This window comes from Myxocyprinus asiaticus, chromosome 20, assembly GCF_019703515.2.
Source record: "Myxocyprinus asiaticus isolate MX2 ecotype Aquarium Trade chromosome 20, UBuf_Myxa_2, whole genome shotgun sequence".
NCBI classification, from domain to species: Eukaryota; Metazoa; Chordata; class Actinopteri; order Cypriniformes; family Catostomidae; genus Myxocyprinus; species Myxocyprinus asiaticus.
The window spans coordinates 19,920,148-19,937,475 of record NC_059363.1 but is presented as its reverse complement, the minus strand read 5'-3'; the positions used below and the strand labels follow the sequence as shown (position 1 = coordinate 19,937,475).

Sequence of the window (17,328 nt, the reverse complement as noted above, 5' to 3'; positions counted from 1 at the left end):
GCAGACAAAGCGGAAAAAGCATCCAGTGTAATTTGACTCTGCTGGATGTTGTTTTGCTAAAGTATTTTCCCAGACAATTACAGCTATTAATAACAACACTGGTTATCTAAGCATATAGTAAGGAATATGCTGTGTATATTTAAACATGGTTTACTCATACAGCAACACTGTGCCATCCATAATAATAATAATAAAAAAAAGAAATCCCCAGAAAAATAAACCCTACTGTGACGAGGAGGAGGGTGGGGCCGGGCCCCCAATCGGGCTAATCAGACGAGGAGAGGGATAAAAGCAGCCAGTTGCGGCAGTTCAAGGGAGAGAGAGCCACATGCAGCTGCCGTGTGTGCGTGTCTTTTTGTTTAGGTTTAAATTAAATATTACTTTGACTGTTCAGCCGGTTCCCACCTCCTCCTTGCCCATTTTAACCCCCTGTTACACCTACTTTTTTAGTGAGTTGTAGCAATGTGGATGTGGCTTTTGTGCATGTGAATCAAATTAGGGTGGAAGGTATGTCATATACCTGCATGGAGCCAAATCTGGGCGAGGGTCATCCAAGGATGGAGGGGTCCCTGTTTTGGAGCGCTGCTCTGCAGGGAGGAGGCCACCTCGGACAGCGCCTGCTCCACCCGTGAGGCTGCAATGGAGGTGGCATGGACAGAACCTACAGTTCAAACACATACTGTGAGCAATGACACATCCAAAGGAGCTTCACTCTATTTAAGGTTAGACTCCATATATCCACAACACTCCACAGATTAGGGGTCATGTTTATCAGGCCTCTCTGACCGAAAATGCTGCTCTAGTATCACTTTGCTTTTCTAATTCACATTATTGCCAGATATCCTCCAGCATCTTCACAAGGTCCTTTGCTGTTGTTCTGGGATTGATTTGCACTTTTCACACCAAACTACGTTCATCTCTAGGAGAGAGAATATGTCTCCTTCCTAAGCGGTATGATGGCTGCGTGGTCCTATGGTGTTTATACTTGTGTACTATTGTTTGTACAGATGAATGTGGTACCTTCAGGCATTTGGAAATTGCTCCCAAGGATGAACCAGACTTGTGGAGGTCCACAAGTTTTGTTTCTGAGGTCTTGGCTGATTTCTTTTGATTCTCCCATGATGTCAAGCAAAGAGGCACTGAGTTTGAAGGTAGGCCTTAAAATACATCCACAGGTACACCTCCAATTTAGTACACCTCCTATCAGAAGCTAATTAGCTAATTGTCTAAAGCTTGGACATCATTTTCTTGAATTTTCCAAGCTGCTTAAAGGCACAGTTAACTTAGTGTATGTAAACTTCTGACACACTGGAATTGTGATATAGTCTATTAAAAGTGAAACAATCTGTCTGTAAACAATTGTTGGAAAAATTACTTGTGTCATGCACAAAGTAGATGTTCTAAATGACTTGCCAAAACTATAGTTTGCTAATATTAAATCTGTGGAGTGGTTAAAAAATTAGTTTAAGTGTATATAAACTTCTGACTTCAACTGTACTTTAAAAAAATAAAAAAATACATTTTTATACAAACAAGCAATTACAAGTTCAGATTTACACTCAGATTTGGCCACTTTATTAGAAACACCTGTGCACTTATTTATTCATGTGATTATCTAATCATACAATCGTGTGGCAGCAGTGCAATACATAAAATTAAGCAGATATGGGTCAGGAGCTTCAGTTAATGGTCACATCAACCATTAAAATGAGGAAAAAATGTGATCTCAGTGATTTGGACCGTGGCATAATTTTTGGTGCCAGATGGGCTGGTTTGAGTATTTCTGTAATTGCTGATCTCCTGAGATTTTCACATACAACATTCTCTAGAATTTACTCAGAATGGTGCCAAAAACAAAAAATATCCAATGAGCGGCACTTCTGCAGACGGAAACACCTTGTTGATGAGAGAGGTCAACAGAAAATGGCCAGATTGGTTCGAGCTGACAGAAAGGCTACGGTAACTCAGATAACCTCTCTGTACAACTGTAGTGAGCAGAATAGCATCTTAGAATGCACAACACAACGAACCTTGAGGCGGATGGGCTAAAACAGCAGAAGACCATGTCTTATTCCACTTCTGTCAGTCAACAACAGCAAGAAAAGCCAAGGCTAAAGTGGGCCTACTATCTGTGTACCTCAGCAGAAATCAAAATTCATAAAACCAGGCTATGTTTTTCAAGTGTTTAACTGTCCAGTTGTGGTGAGCCTGTGCCTTCTGCAGCCTCCGCTTTCTGTTCTTGGCTGACAGAAGTGGAACCCAACGTCGTCTTCTGCTGTTGTAGCCCATTCGCCTCAAGGTTTGAAATGTTGTGCATTCTGAGATTATTCTATTCTATTCTGCTCACTACAATTGTACACAGAGTGGTTATTTGAGTTACCGTAGTCTTTCTGTCAGCTCAAACCAGTCTGGCCATTCTCTGTTGAACTCTCTCACCAACAAGGCATTTCTGTCCACAGAACTGCTGCTCACAGTATGTTTTTTTGTTTTTGGCACCATTCTGAGTAAACTCTAGAGAATGTTGTATGTGAAAATCCCAGGAGATCAGCAGTTACATAAATACTCAAACCAGCCCATCTAGCACCAAAAATCATGCCACAGTCGAATTCACTGGTATCACATTTTCCCCATTCTGATTGTTGATGTGAACATTAACTAAAGCTCCAGACCATTATCTGCATGATTTTATGCACTGTACTGCTGCCACACGATTGGCTGATTAGATAATTGCATGAATAAGTAGGTGTACAGGTGTACGTAATAAAGTGGTCACTGAGTGTATTTGATATTTACATTTTAGTGGTGTCCATGCAAAATCACTGCCACAAAGTTAGGATGTTGTGGGTGGTTGTTAAGGTGTTCTGGGTTGTTGCTTGGCGGTTGCTTAATGGATCAAAGCAATGATATACTGACTCCAAGATTCTCTGATTTATGAGACTTTTTCACTTTATTGTCTGACATGTCCGTAACGCTTAGTCTGATCGCTTAGAAAAGTCATAGCACACCTCTCCTCAACAAGTCGCACAATTTAAGGTATCATTAAAAGTCTGTACCATAATCGTTGCAACACTAGTTAAAGGTTTTTACCAATCCCTAATACGAAATATGAACAATTGTAATAGTGATGTTTGCTTTAGCTGAGGCTGCTTTCGAGCCTAGATTTTCATAGGCTAAGATTCATTTTGGATCTTCTGTCCATCCCACTTAGCTCTTAATGAGCAACTCTCAGTGACATCATGACACTTTTACAGCGTTCCCGTGCTTTGAAATGTTTCATCACTCTGTTAACAAAGCCCAGACTCAGAGGAGTTTAGAAACAGCTGCTAAACATGAGACACTAAGGGAAAGAGCTTGTGGTCTACATTCCAGAGACCTGGGTGCTATTCCATCAGATATCTCGCACCTACTTTATATCAAGTGTCCCTAATGACAAATAATTAATATTTAAACAATAACTTTTCAAGTAATTACAGGATCAGTAAAAATCCCTCCTCAGAACCCTTTTGGTTGATTTCACTCACGTCTCAAACTCTTTGGATACAAAATTAAACAATGATATTAAACAGATTAAACGGCAGACTGTCTGATGGAATTAAAAGGGCTTATATCTAATTTTGGATTAATGGTTAAAAAATTTGAGTGCATTTTAGACAAAGGTTACTGCTCTCTTGAGGCAACAAATCTACTTAGATTAGTATTAATTTTTAACCATAGAGTCATTGCTTCATATAAAAAGAAAAGTGATTTGATGTGCAACCATGCAAAAAATAAATAAATAAATACTCGATAATTTCCTTAACTATGAGTTATAGTAAGAGTGATGCATGCATTAGCCAGCACCACTAATGATTAATAGTAATAAGTACATTAATCATTAAAAGTTGGAATTCAAACAGAGCTGAAAGTGGCTTGTGTAAATATTTGTGTGTCTATTTAAGTGTATGGCTTTATGCAGCTGTGTGTGTTAAACCCTATTTGAAAGGCCTGGAGGAACAATACTGTCTCTTTAATTACTGAGGCCAAATGAGTGCATTTACGTCCTCTCCAGCACAAAGAGGCCTGGGGACACAAAACGCTAGGAGAGGACAAACAATAAGAGGGCAAAACAAAGATGAGAGGCAACGCGTCCACTAAACACACAATGTGAAAGTGTGTAACAGACAGGTGGTGGGTGCACTCTGCCAAGGGGAGAAAGCCAGCACGGCAATGAAGCAGGTGTGTGTATGTGTGTATAGAGTTAGAGCAGTAACAGCAAAAGCTACTTACAAACCCCAATAAAGGAGTCAAAACCATGAAAGAAATCATCTGGAATGTTGCCTTGGAAACCAAAAGAACAACATTAAAACAAAAAGGGGGCAATTACTCACCAAACTTTAGAACAAAAATAACAACAACTGAAAATTTACTAAAACAGAGAGATAAAATGGAAACCCTGATGGAACATCCAGCTTAAACTGGTAGCTGTGCTTTGGAACATGGCAGCTGGTCTAAAATGGTCATTAGCTGGTGCACACACTGTTCATTAACTGGTCCAAGCTAATGACCACCTTGGATCAGCTAAGGTCCAGCCAATGACCAGCTAGAATCAGCCAATGACCAGCTTGAACCAGCCAGTGACCAGTTTGGACCAGCCAATGACCAGATTGGGCCAGTTTAGACCAGCTTAGGAGTTAAAAACCAACTAATGTTCCAAAATCGAGCAAGTAGAAGATGGATTTTCCAGTTTGAAAAATTACATTGATTTAGTCTTTCTTTATACCACAAATCAAAGATATAGGATTTCGGTCCTGAGTATTGAGCAGGAAATGGCCTTGTAAACCCAGTATCTGTGATTCCCACGCTCTGCAGACATAGACTGTTAGGTGCACAGGTGTGTGACATTGTGTGTGTGTAAATACAATAGTTTGAATGCACACACAGCACAGTGAGTAGAGCTACAGTAGAGAATGTTGAATCAGATGAAGAGCGTATAGGAAGATAGAGTTGGCAAGTTTTTACACTTTGTCACTTTACATATTTTTACTGTTTGGACAGCTATTTGCTCATGAATAAACCATGTGTAAATGCCCTTTGGAAGCATTTAGAGGGACAACAAAGAAAATGTAGCACATGCTGTTACAGCTGTTGCCTTTTAAATTACAATCAGCCATTTTAACAATTTTAGCCACGTCCTGTTCTTAGCTTTTATGTAGCACATCAAGTTAGGAAAAACATTTTTTTTTTTTTACACCAATTTGAATCATCACAGAAGTGAAATTGGTTATATTTGCATATAATGTGGAATAGTTTATTACATATTATGTGGCCAAGTGTAAATGGAATGTGTATACCCAATTGGATTGCAATACGATCGATCAGGATGCATGAAGTGACTAAGTGTAAAATGTAGAGAGAGAAAAATAGAAAGACAGAGGGCGAAAGAGCCTGAGATGAGGTGAAAGGTGACAAAAAATTGCAGTATGAGTGAGTTTCAGAAAAACCACAAGAAATCTCCTGATGTTCTCTCTCTCTCTCTCTCTCTCTCTCTCTCTTTTGATAACAGTGTCGTGGCTCATATGATCTGGGGTCTTAAACGGCTAGCTGAAAGCAAGTGTCACTCCTTCTCTGTCTTTCGTTTCCCCGGGAGCCTCTCAGTGGAGATTAAGAGCTTAGTGTCACTCTCATGGGCCACTGGATCCCTGAACCCACACCATCTCAACACCACCATTACATTATCTAGCCAGAGGCATTTAGAGTCTAACAGCCCTGTACTCACTGAATGCCCTCTTACAGCTGATCTTAACATGTAGACTGCAGGGCTACATCTGCACCCTCTTCAGATCTTGATACTCTGCCCTTACAAAAATTGAGAGTTCATGGCAAATTTGCTGCAGATTCGGCACTAATAATTTTCATATGCAAATTAGATTTGCGCATTGTTGCCAAAGGTTTGCTGCAGGTTCACCACTAGCGGTGAAGAGCTTAAAATAATTAGTGGCAAATTTGCTGCAAATTTGTGGCAAGTTTGCAGCTACACTGTAAAAAATGTTCATAATTTTAACTGTAAAAGACTGTAAAAATGCTACAGTAAAAAAAACATTAATTGGTTAACGGGTAGTAAATATTTATTAGTAAAAAGACAATACATGTAGTTTTACGGTAAAATTTTGTAAAAATATATATTTTTTAATGTAAAAATTATGATTTTCTGTATAATTAACAGCAAAAATTAATGTTATGTTTAACAAGAGAGTACATGTACTTTTTACGGTAAATTATTGTTAAAATTATGGTAAAAAACAATAACCGGGCATTCCCAGAATTCCTTTCATTATATTTTATGGGAATAGTTATGTTTCTTCTTATTTTTAATATCAGTTATGTACATGTTTTATTTGATGTAGTTTAATTAATGTTTATTATTTTAATTTCACATATAGGTGTTTAGTGTTTGTGTGAGTGACACTGAGCACTGTCTCTACATGTTTATTGGCCATTGCTTCCTCACACACGCATTCTTGATATGCACATCCTCTATTATTGTTTCCACCTTTGTCTCCTGTTGTTTATCACCGAAAACATCTTCTACTTGCACTTCTTTGTGAAAGCATTGGCTCAATTGCAAGTGTTGTCACCTTGTGGACCAACTAATTAGTGCAAATAATTCCAGGTGCATGCGCATTCTTCGTGTACAGAGCACATACGTGGTTACAAAAATTGGGCCGCACACATTCTGTGCTCGAGCACTCTGCTGATGATAAAATTTGCATCACACATCCTGTACACAAAGGTGTAGGATGCATATCTAACCGAAGTGTACTTTGCGCTTAAACATGTGCCACTCCTCTTTGAAATGAAAGAGGGGTGAACAATTAAACGACTGCCCCTGGGATTTCTTAATGCTTTCTTGTCACGTATTGCATCAGCTTATTTTGGCAGCCAATCAACATGAAGCTTGCTGAAATGCACTGAGGTTTTTGTTCTGTTAAAGAGTTCTTTTGGTGACATTTCTCCTGTTTGCACACACATCCCTTAAATTTTTGACCTTGGAGAACTTGGCAAGTCAAAGAGCGTTAATAATGGTTGGTTTGGACATGACATTATTTATTTATTTTCCTCAACAAACTAATTTTAAGACGTCGTGGTATAACCGCAGGCTCGTTCACTCAGGCTGCTTTAGTTTGAACATCGTGGTATAAAAGCAGGCTCATTCGCCTAGGGTGCCTTAGTTTGTTCAGTCCTGAAAACATCTGAAAATTAGTGTAGAAATCGTTTACTGGGGTGACTAACATGACCACATTACCAGTGTTGGGTGATATGTTGTACAGTAATCTAATTTATTTTTGTCAAAGTAGATTAAATGAAATTTCAGTACGCATTATATTTAAAGTTCTTGTAACCAGTTTACAGTTTCTGACTTTCAATTATGGTAATCACTTTTAAGAACATTACTTGGGTTACAAACATTTCTAAAATAATGTTAAGTGTAATACATTTAAAATTATGTTTAAAAATAATTATGTTCATATGTACATCTATTGGCATTTCTGTGACAGCTGAGGGGCGTGACAATGGACAAGCAGGAAATATAGACTCTATAAATATAGAATATAGAGATGAAAACTCTGAAACTCTGAAAAACAAACCACACAATGAAAAGTGTTTTAGAAAGTACATTTAAAAAGTAATTAGTAATTTGATTACTTTCGTTGAAGTAATCAGTAAAGTAATTTGTTTACAATTTTAGAAAATTAATTAGTAACTTGTAGTGAATTACTATCTTTGAATAACTTACCCAACATTGCACATTACATACAGTAGTTGTCAGTGCTTGAAAAGTCTTCAAAAAGAGGCCCGCAAAGTTCATGCAATGCCTCAACACAAATTCAAACTGCAGCAGCAAACAAGTCACAAAACACACAATCAAATCCCACACAAATTGGTCTGGTGGGCGCAGGATTCGGGTAAAGCAGTGCAGTTAGTGGCAGAGGATTGGCTGGTGAGTCATGCCATTCTATTGGCTGAAAAAACACACAAGGTGCACAGTGCATTACTGGCAGAGGAGAAGCGCCGACGGGAAACGTGGTCACAGAAAGCATGGCTGCTGCGCCTCTGGATGGATTCAGTCTTGGGTGGAGGTGGTGAATAGAAGGATGGAACAGGAAAGAGAGGGGAGACAGGTTCTGACCCCGAGAGGGAGGAAGAGGTGTGAGAGGCTAGGAACGAAAAGGAGAAGGCGAAAACGGAGTGACTTTTGGGGGAAACAGAAAACAGAGAAATAATCTGGTCCAGTGAACACAGAAGAAATGACAGAAATGAATGGAACAATAAAAGGAGTAAATAACCAGAACTGAATAGCTGGAACAGGACAGGATGGCTGTAAAGAAAACTGATGAATTACAGAGGCAGAACGACATGTTTACTGTCTGCATACACAGCACAGAAATTCTCCACCATCACTGCTGTGCAAACACAGCAAATCATCACCTGGATGCATTTCAGCCCCTCTTATCTAATTACCTTACTCAATGCTCCAGATACTTGGAAAAATCCACTCATAAATTTAGTAGTAAACGGAAATGACTCAAGCAGCTTTTCGCATTGTGTATGATGAAGATCCACTGCTTGTTTAGGATTTCAAGGGATCGTATCATACTTTTTTCTTTTATTTGTTTGTGTTTAGGAATAATTGTTTTTATTCTATTTCCCCTTAACTACCTTAACGTGACTGGATGCAGCTTAGCACTGATGGTCTTTTTGGACTGCGGAGGAAGTTTTAAGTTCTGAAAGTTACAGTATGATTTCGTAGTACTCATCAAACTCCTTTTTTTCAGGAGATCAAGGAAAACTTGATTTTTCATGATATGACCCCTATAAATATTACAGCTATAGAAATTCATAAACACAGACTGCATGACAAAACACATTAACTGTAAAGGTCATTCATTGTAATTCTAGTTAAGTGTGTGTGAGAGATAATATGTGAGTGAGAGAGAGATACATATGGAAGAAATACTGATAAAATCACAATAAAGCTGATGTCTGATGTCATACTGAAGTGGGGCAAAAAATATGTTTCCACAATAACTGCAGACATATAGAGTATGTGATGGTAGTATGCATGTGTCTGTGTTCACCTGTTTCTGGATCACTGAAGTCAGGTAGTGTCATTGCGTTCAGCTGGCGACGGTCGGCGACAGCTCTGTCTAACAGACTGCTCCCCCTCCCAGAATCACTACACACACACACACACACACACACACACACACACACAGGAAAAGAAGAGACAATTAAGACATTAATATGTGTCAAGCACTCAGACAGGCGACGTGATAATTGTACATCAATACACACATGCACACACTAATGAAATCCTCAGAAATTTCACATCTCACACAGCTAGACAGATCTCAAAATCTTATGACACACTACTGCAGCACACGCACACTGACAATGCTTCTGTAATATAAATTACTATTCTAAAAATACCAATAATGCCAAAATGTTAGGGTGTTGGCTGAAGTGTAGCTATGCAGCTGCTAAGGAGTTCCGAGTTATTTTTAGCATGTTACGAAATGTCATTCTGATGTTAGACAGAATGACTTTCTCAATCATCATTCATTTTCATTGTATGGAAAAAATATGCAATGAAAGTGAATTTCTCTGCCACTCTATGTTTCCATAAAACCCAAATAACAGAAAGGCTGAACTTAATAGTCTCTTAAAAGCACAATGTCAGTCCACTTCCCACAACAGCTACCAAGCAGTCTGCTGATAACTGTACTTCTATGGCGACTGAAAAGTAGATGTAGAAGGGGCCTCAGCAACCTCAGACAGAGTGAAAACTGCTCAGGGTCTGAGGGTGACTCTGAATATGAGGCAGTGGAAGGGTTTAGGAAAGAAAAACTTAAGGGGTCCTGGCATATCGGCACTACCCAGTGTTTGGACTTCGGAGGGGGACTCTGAAAATGAGGAAGTATTGAGGTTTGGTAACAGTGTCCGGGCGCTAATTGGTCTCTGGTAGGCTGTCATCAGGTACTGAGTTTAGGAAAGTTTGACAGGAAGAGCTGGAGTGTTCTGACAGCAGGGGGCTGCTATTTCAGCCATTAGCATGAGAGAGAGAGAGAGAGAGAGAGAGAGTCACTGTCTTGAGTAAGAGTCAGACTGGATTCCTACCAAACCACCGCACCACCAAATCACATTCACATGCACGCTACACACAATAGTCAACCAGCACGTTCATCAAAAAAGCAAAGGCAAAATTTATGCTTGTTTTGTTGATTTAAAAAAAGCATTTGATTTCATTTGGTACAATGGTCTATATTATAAAATTCTACAATTTGGCATTGGGGGTAAAATGTACGACACAATCAAATCTATGAATTCAGACAACAGGTGCGGAGCTAAAGTTGGCGATAAAAGAACAGAATTCTTCACTCAAGAGTGTGGTGGAGTGAGACAGGGCAGCAGTTTGAGTCCAACTCTGTTCAACCTTTACATTAATGAGTTAGCAGTGCTAATGGAACAGTCTTACTCTAAATAATCCTGAAGTTAAATTTCTGCTCTATGCAGATGATCTGGTGCTGCTGTCAGCTACTGCACAAGGGCTACAGCAGCACCTGGACCTGCTGGAGAACAACTGTCAGAACTGGACCCTTACAGTCAATAAAAAATAAATAAAATAAATAAATAATAAAAAAAACAACTAGAATTATGATCTTCATGAAAAAAGCCAGATTACAGGAAACCAGATACACATTCACTCAATAGAACACTGCAATAGAACACACCCTACCTACACTACGACTGCCTCGGTCTAAAAATCAGGGCTTCAGGGGGTTTTAGTCTGGCAGCGAATACACTAAAAGAGAAAGCTAGAAGAGCATTCTATGCTATTAAGGGTAAATTCACCCAAACAATTTGGTGTAAAATCTTTGACAGTATTATTATGCCTATTGCTCTGTATGGATGTGAGGTTTGGGGTCCACTCTGTCTGGCTGATTACTCTAGATGGGACAAACACCCCATAGAATCCCTGCATGCAGAATTCTGTAGAAACATTCTAAGAGTTCAGAGAAGAACACCTACTAATGCATGTCGGGCCAAACTAGGCAGATACCCCCTAATTGTACATATTTAAAAATGATCCCTCAAATTCTGGACACCCTAACACACTGCAACATGAAGCCCTTAAAACCCAAGAGTTGAAGCCTAAAACCAGTCCACTTTGTCAGCTGGCTTTGAAACTCACAAACCCACCAACAACTAACAAACACCAGTTTCAGACCAGCATGGCTGAACAAAACCAAATCATAAAAGAAAGCAAAAATTCATATTTGTACCATTGGAACAATTTAAGTAAAAACCAAAGCAAATTGAAATGTTATCGGGCCCTAAACAGAAAGTACAATCTTGCAGAATATCTCTACACTGTAAGAGATCCAAAACAGAGATGGATCCTCACCAAATACAGGCTAAATTCTATTTTTATTGTTATTTGTTACTGTTTTATTATTATTTTTGTCTTGTCATTATCTGTTTTGTGTATTCATGCTTTGGCAATATTGTATGTAAACACAATCATGCTAATAAAGTACTTTAAAAATGAAAATGAAAGAATGAGAGAGAGAGAGAGAGAGAGAGAGAGAGAAGGACTGAATCATGGTATGCTGCACTGGTACGAGCTGTGCTTTGATTTATTTTTAAAGAAGGTATGGTGAGCTCCTCATAGGCTGAGAGACATGCTGTGGTGTCTTATGTTTGATAGTGAGTGCCAACTCTTGAGCTTCTAGCATTCATGTGACAACAGCTGGAGAGTGTGTGTACCTGGGATTGGTGAGATTGTAACAGGACTTCCAGATCTGCAGCATGCGTTTGCAGGTGAGTAACGCCTCTTCGGGGCCTCGACACAACGTCTCCAACTTCACTTTTGTGAACAAAAGACTGCAGAGACAAGATAAAAAAATAAATTGAAAAAAGCTTGACTCAGACTACAAACTTCATTGCTGTCTTTCACATCATCGTCTCTCCTTCCTGTCTGAATATTAAAAAAAGTGTTTAAGGAACAGAGAGAAGTGAAGAGAGAAGAGTTGAGTTTACTGAACACAGATTAAGGTGAATCACTCTCTGGAATTTTTATGGAAAACTGTAACCAGTGTCAAGATTATTCTGCAAATAAATAGAATAGTTTCAAATAAACAAACAATGCTGATCACTAGATTTTTCTTTTAAAGGGATAGTTCACCCAAAAATGAAAATTCTCTCATCATTTCCTCACCCTTATGCCATCCCATATGTGTATGACTTACTTTCTTCTGCAGAACACAGTTTTCTAGAAGAATACAGTGCATCCAGAAAGTATTCACAGCGCTTCACTTTTTCCACATTTTGTTATGTTACAGCCTTATTCCAAAATGGATTAAATTCACTATTTTCCTCAAAATTCTACAAACAATACCCCATAATGACAATGTGAAAGAAGTTTGTTTGAAATCTTTGCAAATTTATATATATATATATATATATATATATATATATATATATATATATATATATATATATATATATATATATAAAAAATCACATGTACATAAGTATTCACAGCCTTTGTACAATACTTTGGTGAAGCGCCTTTGGCACCAATTACAGCCTCAAGTCAATGCTACAAGCTTGGCACACCTATTTTTGGGCAGTTTCTCCCATTCTTCTTTGCAGGACCTCTCAAGCTCCATCAGGTTGGATGGGGAGCGTCGGTGCACAGCCATTTTCAGATCTCTCCAGAGATGTTCAATCGGGTTCAAATCTGGGCTCTGGCTGGGCAACTCAAGGACATTCACAGAGTCGTCCCGTAGCCAATCCTTTGTTATCTTGGCTGTGTGCTAAGGGTCGTTGTCCTGTTGGAAGATGAACCTTCGCACCAGTCTGAGGTCCAGAGCACTCTGGAGCAGGTTTTCATCAAGGATGTCTCTGTACATTGCTGCATTCATCTTTCCCTTGATCCTGACTAGTCTCCCAGTTCCTGCCGCTGAAAAACATCCCCACAGCATGATGCTGCCACCACCATGCTTCACTGTAGGGATGGTATTGGCCAGGTGATGAGCGGTGCCTGGTTTCCTCCAGACATGACGCTTGCCATTCAGGCCAAAGTGTTCAATCTTTGTTTCATCAGACCAGAGAATTTTGTTTCTCATGGTCTGAGTGTCCTTCAGGTGCCTTTTGGCAAACTCCAGGCGGGCTGTCATGTGCCTTTTACTGAGGAGTGGCTTCCGTCTGGCCAACACAATCCTGTCTCGGAGGTCTACAGTCAATTCCTTGGACTTCATGGCTTGGTTTGTGCTCTGACATGCACTGTTAACTGTGGGACCTTATATAGACAGGTGTGTGCCTTTCCAAATCTTGTCCAATCAACTGAATTTACCAAAGGTGGACTCCAATCAAGTTGCTAGAAACATCTCAAGGATGATCAGTGGAAACAGGATGCACCTGAGCTCAATTTTGAGTGTCATGGCAAAGGCTGTGAATACTTATGTACATGTGATTTTTTTTTTGTTTTTTATTTTTAATAAATTTGCAAAGATTTCAAACAAACTTCTTTCACAGTGTCATTATGGGGTATTGTTTGAAGAATTTTGAGGAAAATAATGAATTTAATCCATTTTGGAATAAGGCTGTAACATAACAAAATGTGGAAAATGTGAAGCGCTGTGAATACTTTCCGGATGCACTGTATCTCAGCCCTGTAGGTTCATACAATGCAAGTGATTGGTGATCATACCTTTGTAGCGCCAAATATCACATAAAAGAAACATTGAAGTAATCCATAAGACTCCAGTGGTTAAATCCATATCTTCAGAAGCAATATGATAGATGTGTGTGAGAAACAGAACAATATTTAACAATCCCTTTTCCAGTTAATCTACATTTACATTCACATTCAGCCATCTACTAGTCAGGGCGAGTCAAAGGTGGAGATTTATAGTTAAAAAGGACTTAAATATTGATATCGCATCTGAAGACATGGATTTAACCACTGGAGTCATCTGGATTACTTTTATGCTGCCTTTATGTCCTTTTTGGACCTTTTGAGTTCTGGTCACCATTCACTTGCATTGTGAGGACTAACGGAGCGGAGATATTCTTCTAAAAATCTTAATTTGTGTTCTGCAGAAGAAAGAAAGTCATACACATCTGGGATGGCATGAGGGTGAGTAAATGAACTATGCCTTTAATATATGATATAATAAAATTAACAATTAGAGATACAAAGTGAGAATATGAACACTGAGTTCAGATTTGAGGATATGTACAGACAGCATTACTCCTTTTATAAACAATAACAGTTTTACAGCTTTTAAACTGCTCTTTTTTATGTATTATAGTGTATATTTATGTGCTGTATATTGTATTTCTTAAGTATAATGTGTGTTGTGTTGTCTTGTATACTGTTTCTATATGTAATGTGTTGTATACAGTGTTTGTGTATTGCTATTGTGTTCTATGATGTGTTGTATTTTTGTGTTATATTGTCTGCGGTGCTGCATTTGTGTATTGGTGGTGTATTGTTTTATATATTGTGTATCTGCTAAGTATTTGTTTTATTTTCTGTTGTGTTGTATATTGTATGTATTGCAAATTTGTAGTATCTTGTGTTGTATTATTTATTTGAGGTGTATTGTATTCTATATTGTGTAAATGTTGTGTTTTTGTGTTAAATTGTCTGATGTGTTGTATATTGTGTGTATGTGTTGCATATTTGTAATATATTGCGTTGTATAATTGTGGTGTGTTGTTTAATATTGTGTATGTGTTGTATACACCGATCAGCCACAACATTAAACCACCTGCCTAATATCGTGTAGGTCCCCCTCTTGTCACCAGACAGCTCTGATCCGTCGAGGCATGGACTCCACAAGACCTCTGAAGGTGTCCTGTGGTATCTGGCACCAAGACGTTAGCAGCAGATCCTTTAAGTCCTGTAAGTTGTGAGGTGGGGCCTCCATTGATCGGACTTGTTGGTCCAGCACATCCCATAGTTGCTCAATCAGATTGAGATCTGGGGAATTTGGAGGCCAAGACAACACCTTGAACTCTTTGTCATATTCCTCAAACCATTCCTGAACAATTTTTGCAGAGTGGCAGGATGCATTATCCTGCTGAAAGAGGCCACTGCCATCAGGGAATACCGTTGCCATGAAGGGGTGTTCGTGGTCTGCAACAATATTTAGGTAGGTGGTACGTGTCAAAGTAACATCCACATGAAAGCCAGGACCCAGCAGAACATTGCCGAGAGCATCACACTGCCTCCGCCAGCCTGCCTTCTTCCCATAGTGCATCCTGCTGCCATCTCTTCCCCAGGTAAACGATGAACACGCACCCAGCCATCCATATGATCTAAAAGAAAACGTGATTTATCAGACCAGGCCACCTTCTTCCATTGCTCCATGGTCTAGTTCTGATGCTCACGTGCCCATTGTAGGCCCTTTCTGCAGTGGACCGGGGTCAGCATGGGCACTCTGACCGGTCTGCAGCTACGCAGCCCTGCATAGCTTTTTCCTGCTTCCAACACATGAAATTCAAGAAGTGACTATTCACTTGCTGCCAAATATATCCCACCCTTTGACAGGTGCAATTGTAATGTATAATAATCAGTGTTATATGTTGTGGCTGATCAGTGTATGTGTTATATTTTGTACACACATTTTATATTTTTGATTTTCTGTGTATGTGTTGCTTATTTGTATTACACTGCGGGTTGTGTTTATTGTGTTGTGTATTGTGGTGCATGTTTTGTATTTTTGTGTGGTGTTTTAACTCTCCTCAAAAGAGACTGCACACATAATGTCCTAGTGTCTGGTGCAGTTCTTGTAAAACAACAACAATGACAAAAATACCCTGTGTTTCACACTCTCATTTCTGCAGGCAGATGACCTGCTCGCAGGCTTGAGTGCGTGCAGAGTGAATGGACCACCACCAGCGCCACTGTGGAAAAAGCAGATGGGCATTTCTATAATCAGATAGGGCAGCGTGTGAGGAGATCCAACCAGTGTGTGTGTGTGTGCATGTCAAGCCAACATATACAGAGGTTGCTCTTCCACAGCTCACTACTGCAGCTTCTAACGCCAGGACTGAGATCAGTCTGAGCTTTTAGCACACACTACAGGCTCTGAAGGCCACACTGATCTGATTTCAGTTGATTCAGAACACTGACGGCAACATTATCATCAGTTGCGCTTTCATCTCAGCTCTATTTGTACGCTACACTGCTAGGACGCCCACACAACCACTGAATTAATCCAGTACTCTGTGTGTGAGTGTTGAATAAGGAGGGCTGGATGTTCTGGTGCATTTCCTTTCAAGGCAATGAAGCAAAATGCACAAAGACACATGCACACACAGACACACGCACACACACACACACACACACACACACACACACACACACACACACACAGAAATGTACAGAACTGGACAAACACAGACGTACACAAAACCAAAATCCCCCAGCACAAAACAGGGTGAAAAAAGAGGGGCAGAGTATAGGGGGAAGAAGGAAAAGCTGTTTTCTTTTTTTCTATTATGTAAGTGGCTAATGCACACAGCCCGAGAGCGAAAAAACATACACACACAAACACAGAGATGGAGGGGACACAAATCAAATGAGAAGGGAATTTGTGTGGGGAGTGCCCAAACATCCAACACACACACACACCCACACACACACACACACACACACACACACTTCTTCTCGCTGTGCTAATTGAAGATGTCAGCAGCCGATAATCTACCAATCTATCTCAGCTGCTACAGCAAACACAAACATTCTCATTAGACTGAGCACTGTGGCATGCCTCTAAATGTCTAAACACTGCCTGCCATTGTGTGTATGTGAGAGAGTGTTTAAAAATGTTGTTTACGAGAATACCACACCTTCTATGTGTGTGTAAAATCTACCATTTCTGATTGGTTCTCTGATTCATGAATAGTCTCCTCCAATTTATCTGATTGGTTGCTGACAACCCTCTTGACTCTGACCGTATTTGTGCACCTCTATTAACTCAGTCCAGGTGCAGAACCAAACAACAGCCAAATGAAAGCTCAAGGGGTTAGATTGAGCATGAGACAAGGGGTTTGTGTGCTGGACTCACATGAAGTTCTCTGGGTATTCGCTAAGGGCCATCTCCATGATGTTGAGAGCATCGTGGAAGTGTTTCTGAGCAGACAGCAGCAAGGCCAGCAGGTGCAGAGAATGAACATCATCCCCCTGCAGTTGTAACGCTTGTCGTACGTAACCCAGAGCCTCTGGAATCTACACAAACATAGTAGAGAGGTTTTTATCAGATGAGTGTTAAA

General features: G+C 39.6%; 1 protein-coding gene across 7 annotated transcripts in view; it reads right to left on the bottom strand.

Moving 5' to 3' along the window:
* LOC127411550 (tetratricopeptide repeat protein 7B-like) overlaps positions 1-17,328 on the bottom strand; it is an 89,710-nt gene that overhangs the window by 10,387 nt on the left and 61,995 nt on the right. For 4 of the 7 annotated variants that reach the window (XM_051647221.1, XM_051647220.1, XM_051647222.1 and 1 more), the window contains 4 exons: positions 17,124-17,284; positions 11,806-11,922; positions 9,117-9,214; positions 521-661 (listed from right to left, as the gene is read on the bottom strand). In XM_051647221.1, coding sequence (XP_051503181.1) covers positions 521-661; positions 9,117-9,214; positions 11,806-11,922; positions 17,124-17,284 — 517 coding nt within the window. Of the gene's footprint in view, positions 1-520; positions 662-4,266; positions 4,318-6,452; positions 7,613-7,774; positions 8,196-9,116; positions 9,215-11,805; positions 11,923-17,123; positions 17,285-17,328 lie in introns of those variants that run through there. The other 3 variants (XM_051647226.1, XR_007892301.1, XM_051647223.1) reach the window with 3 other exon arrangements.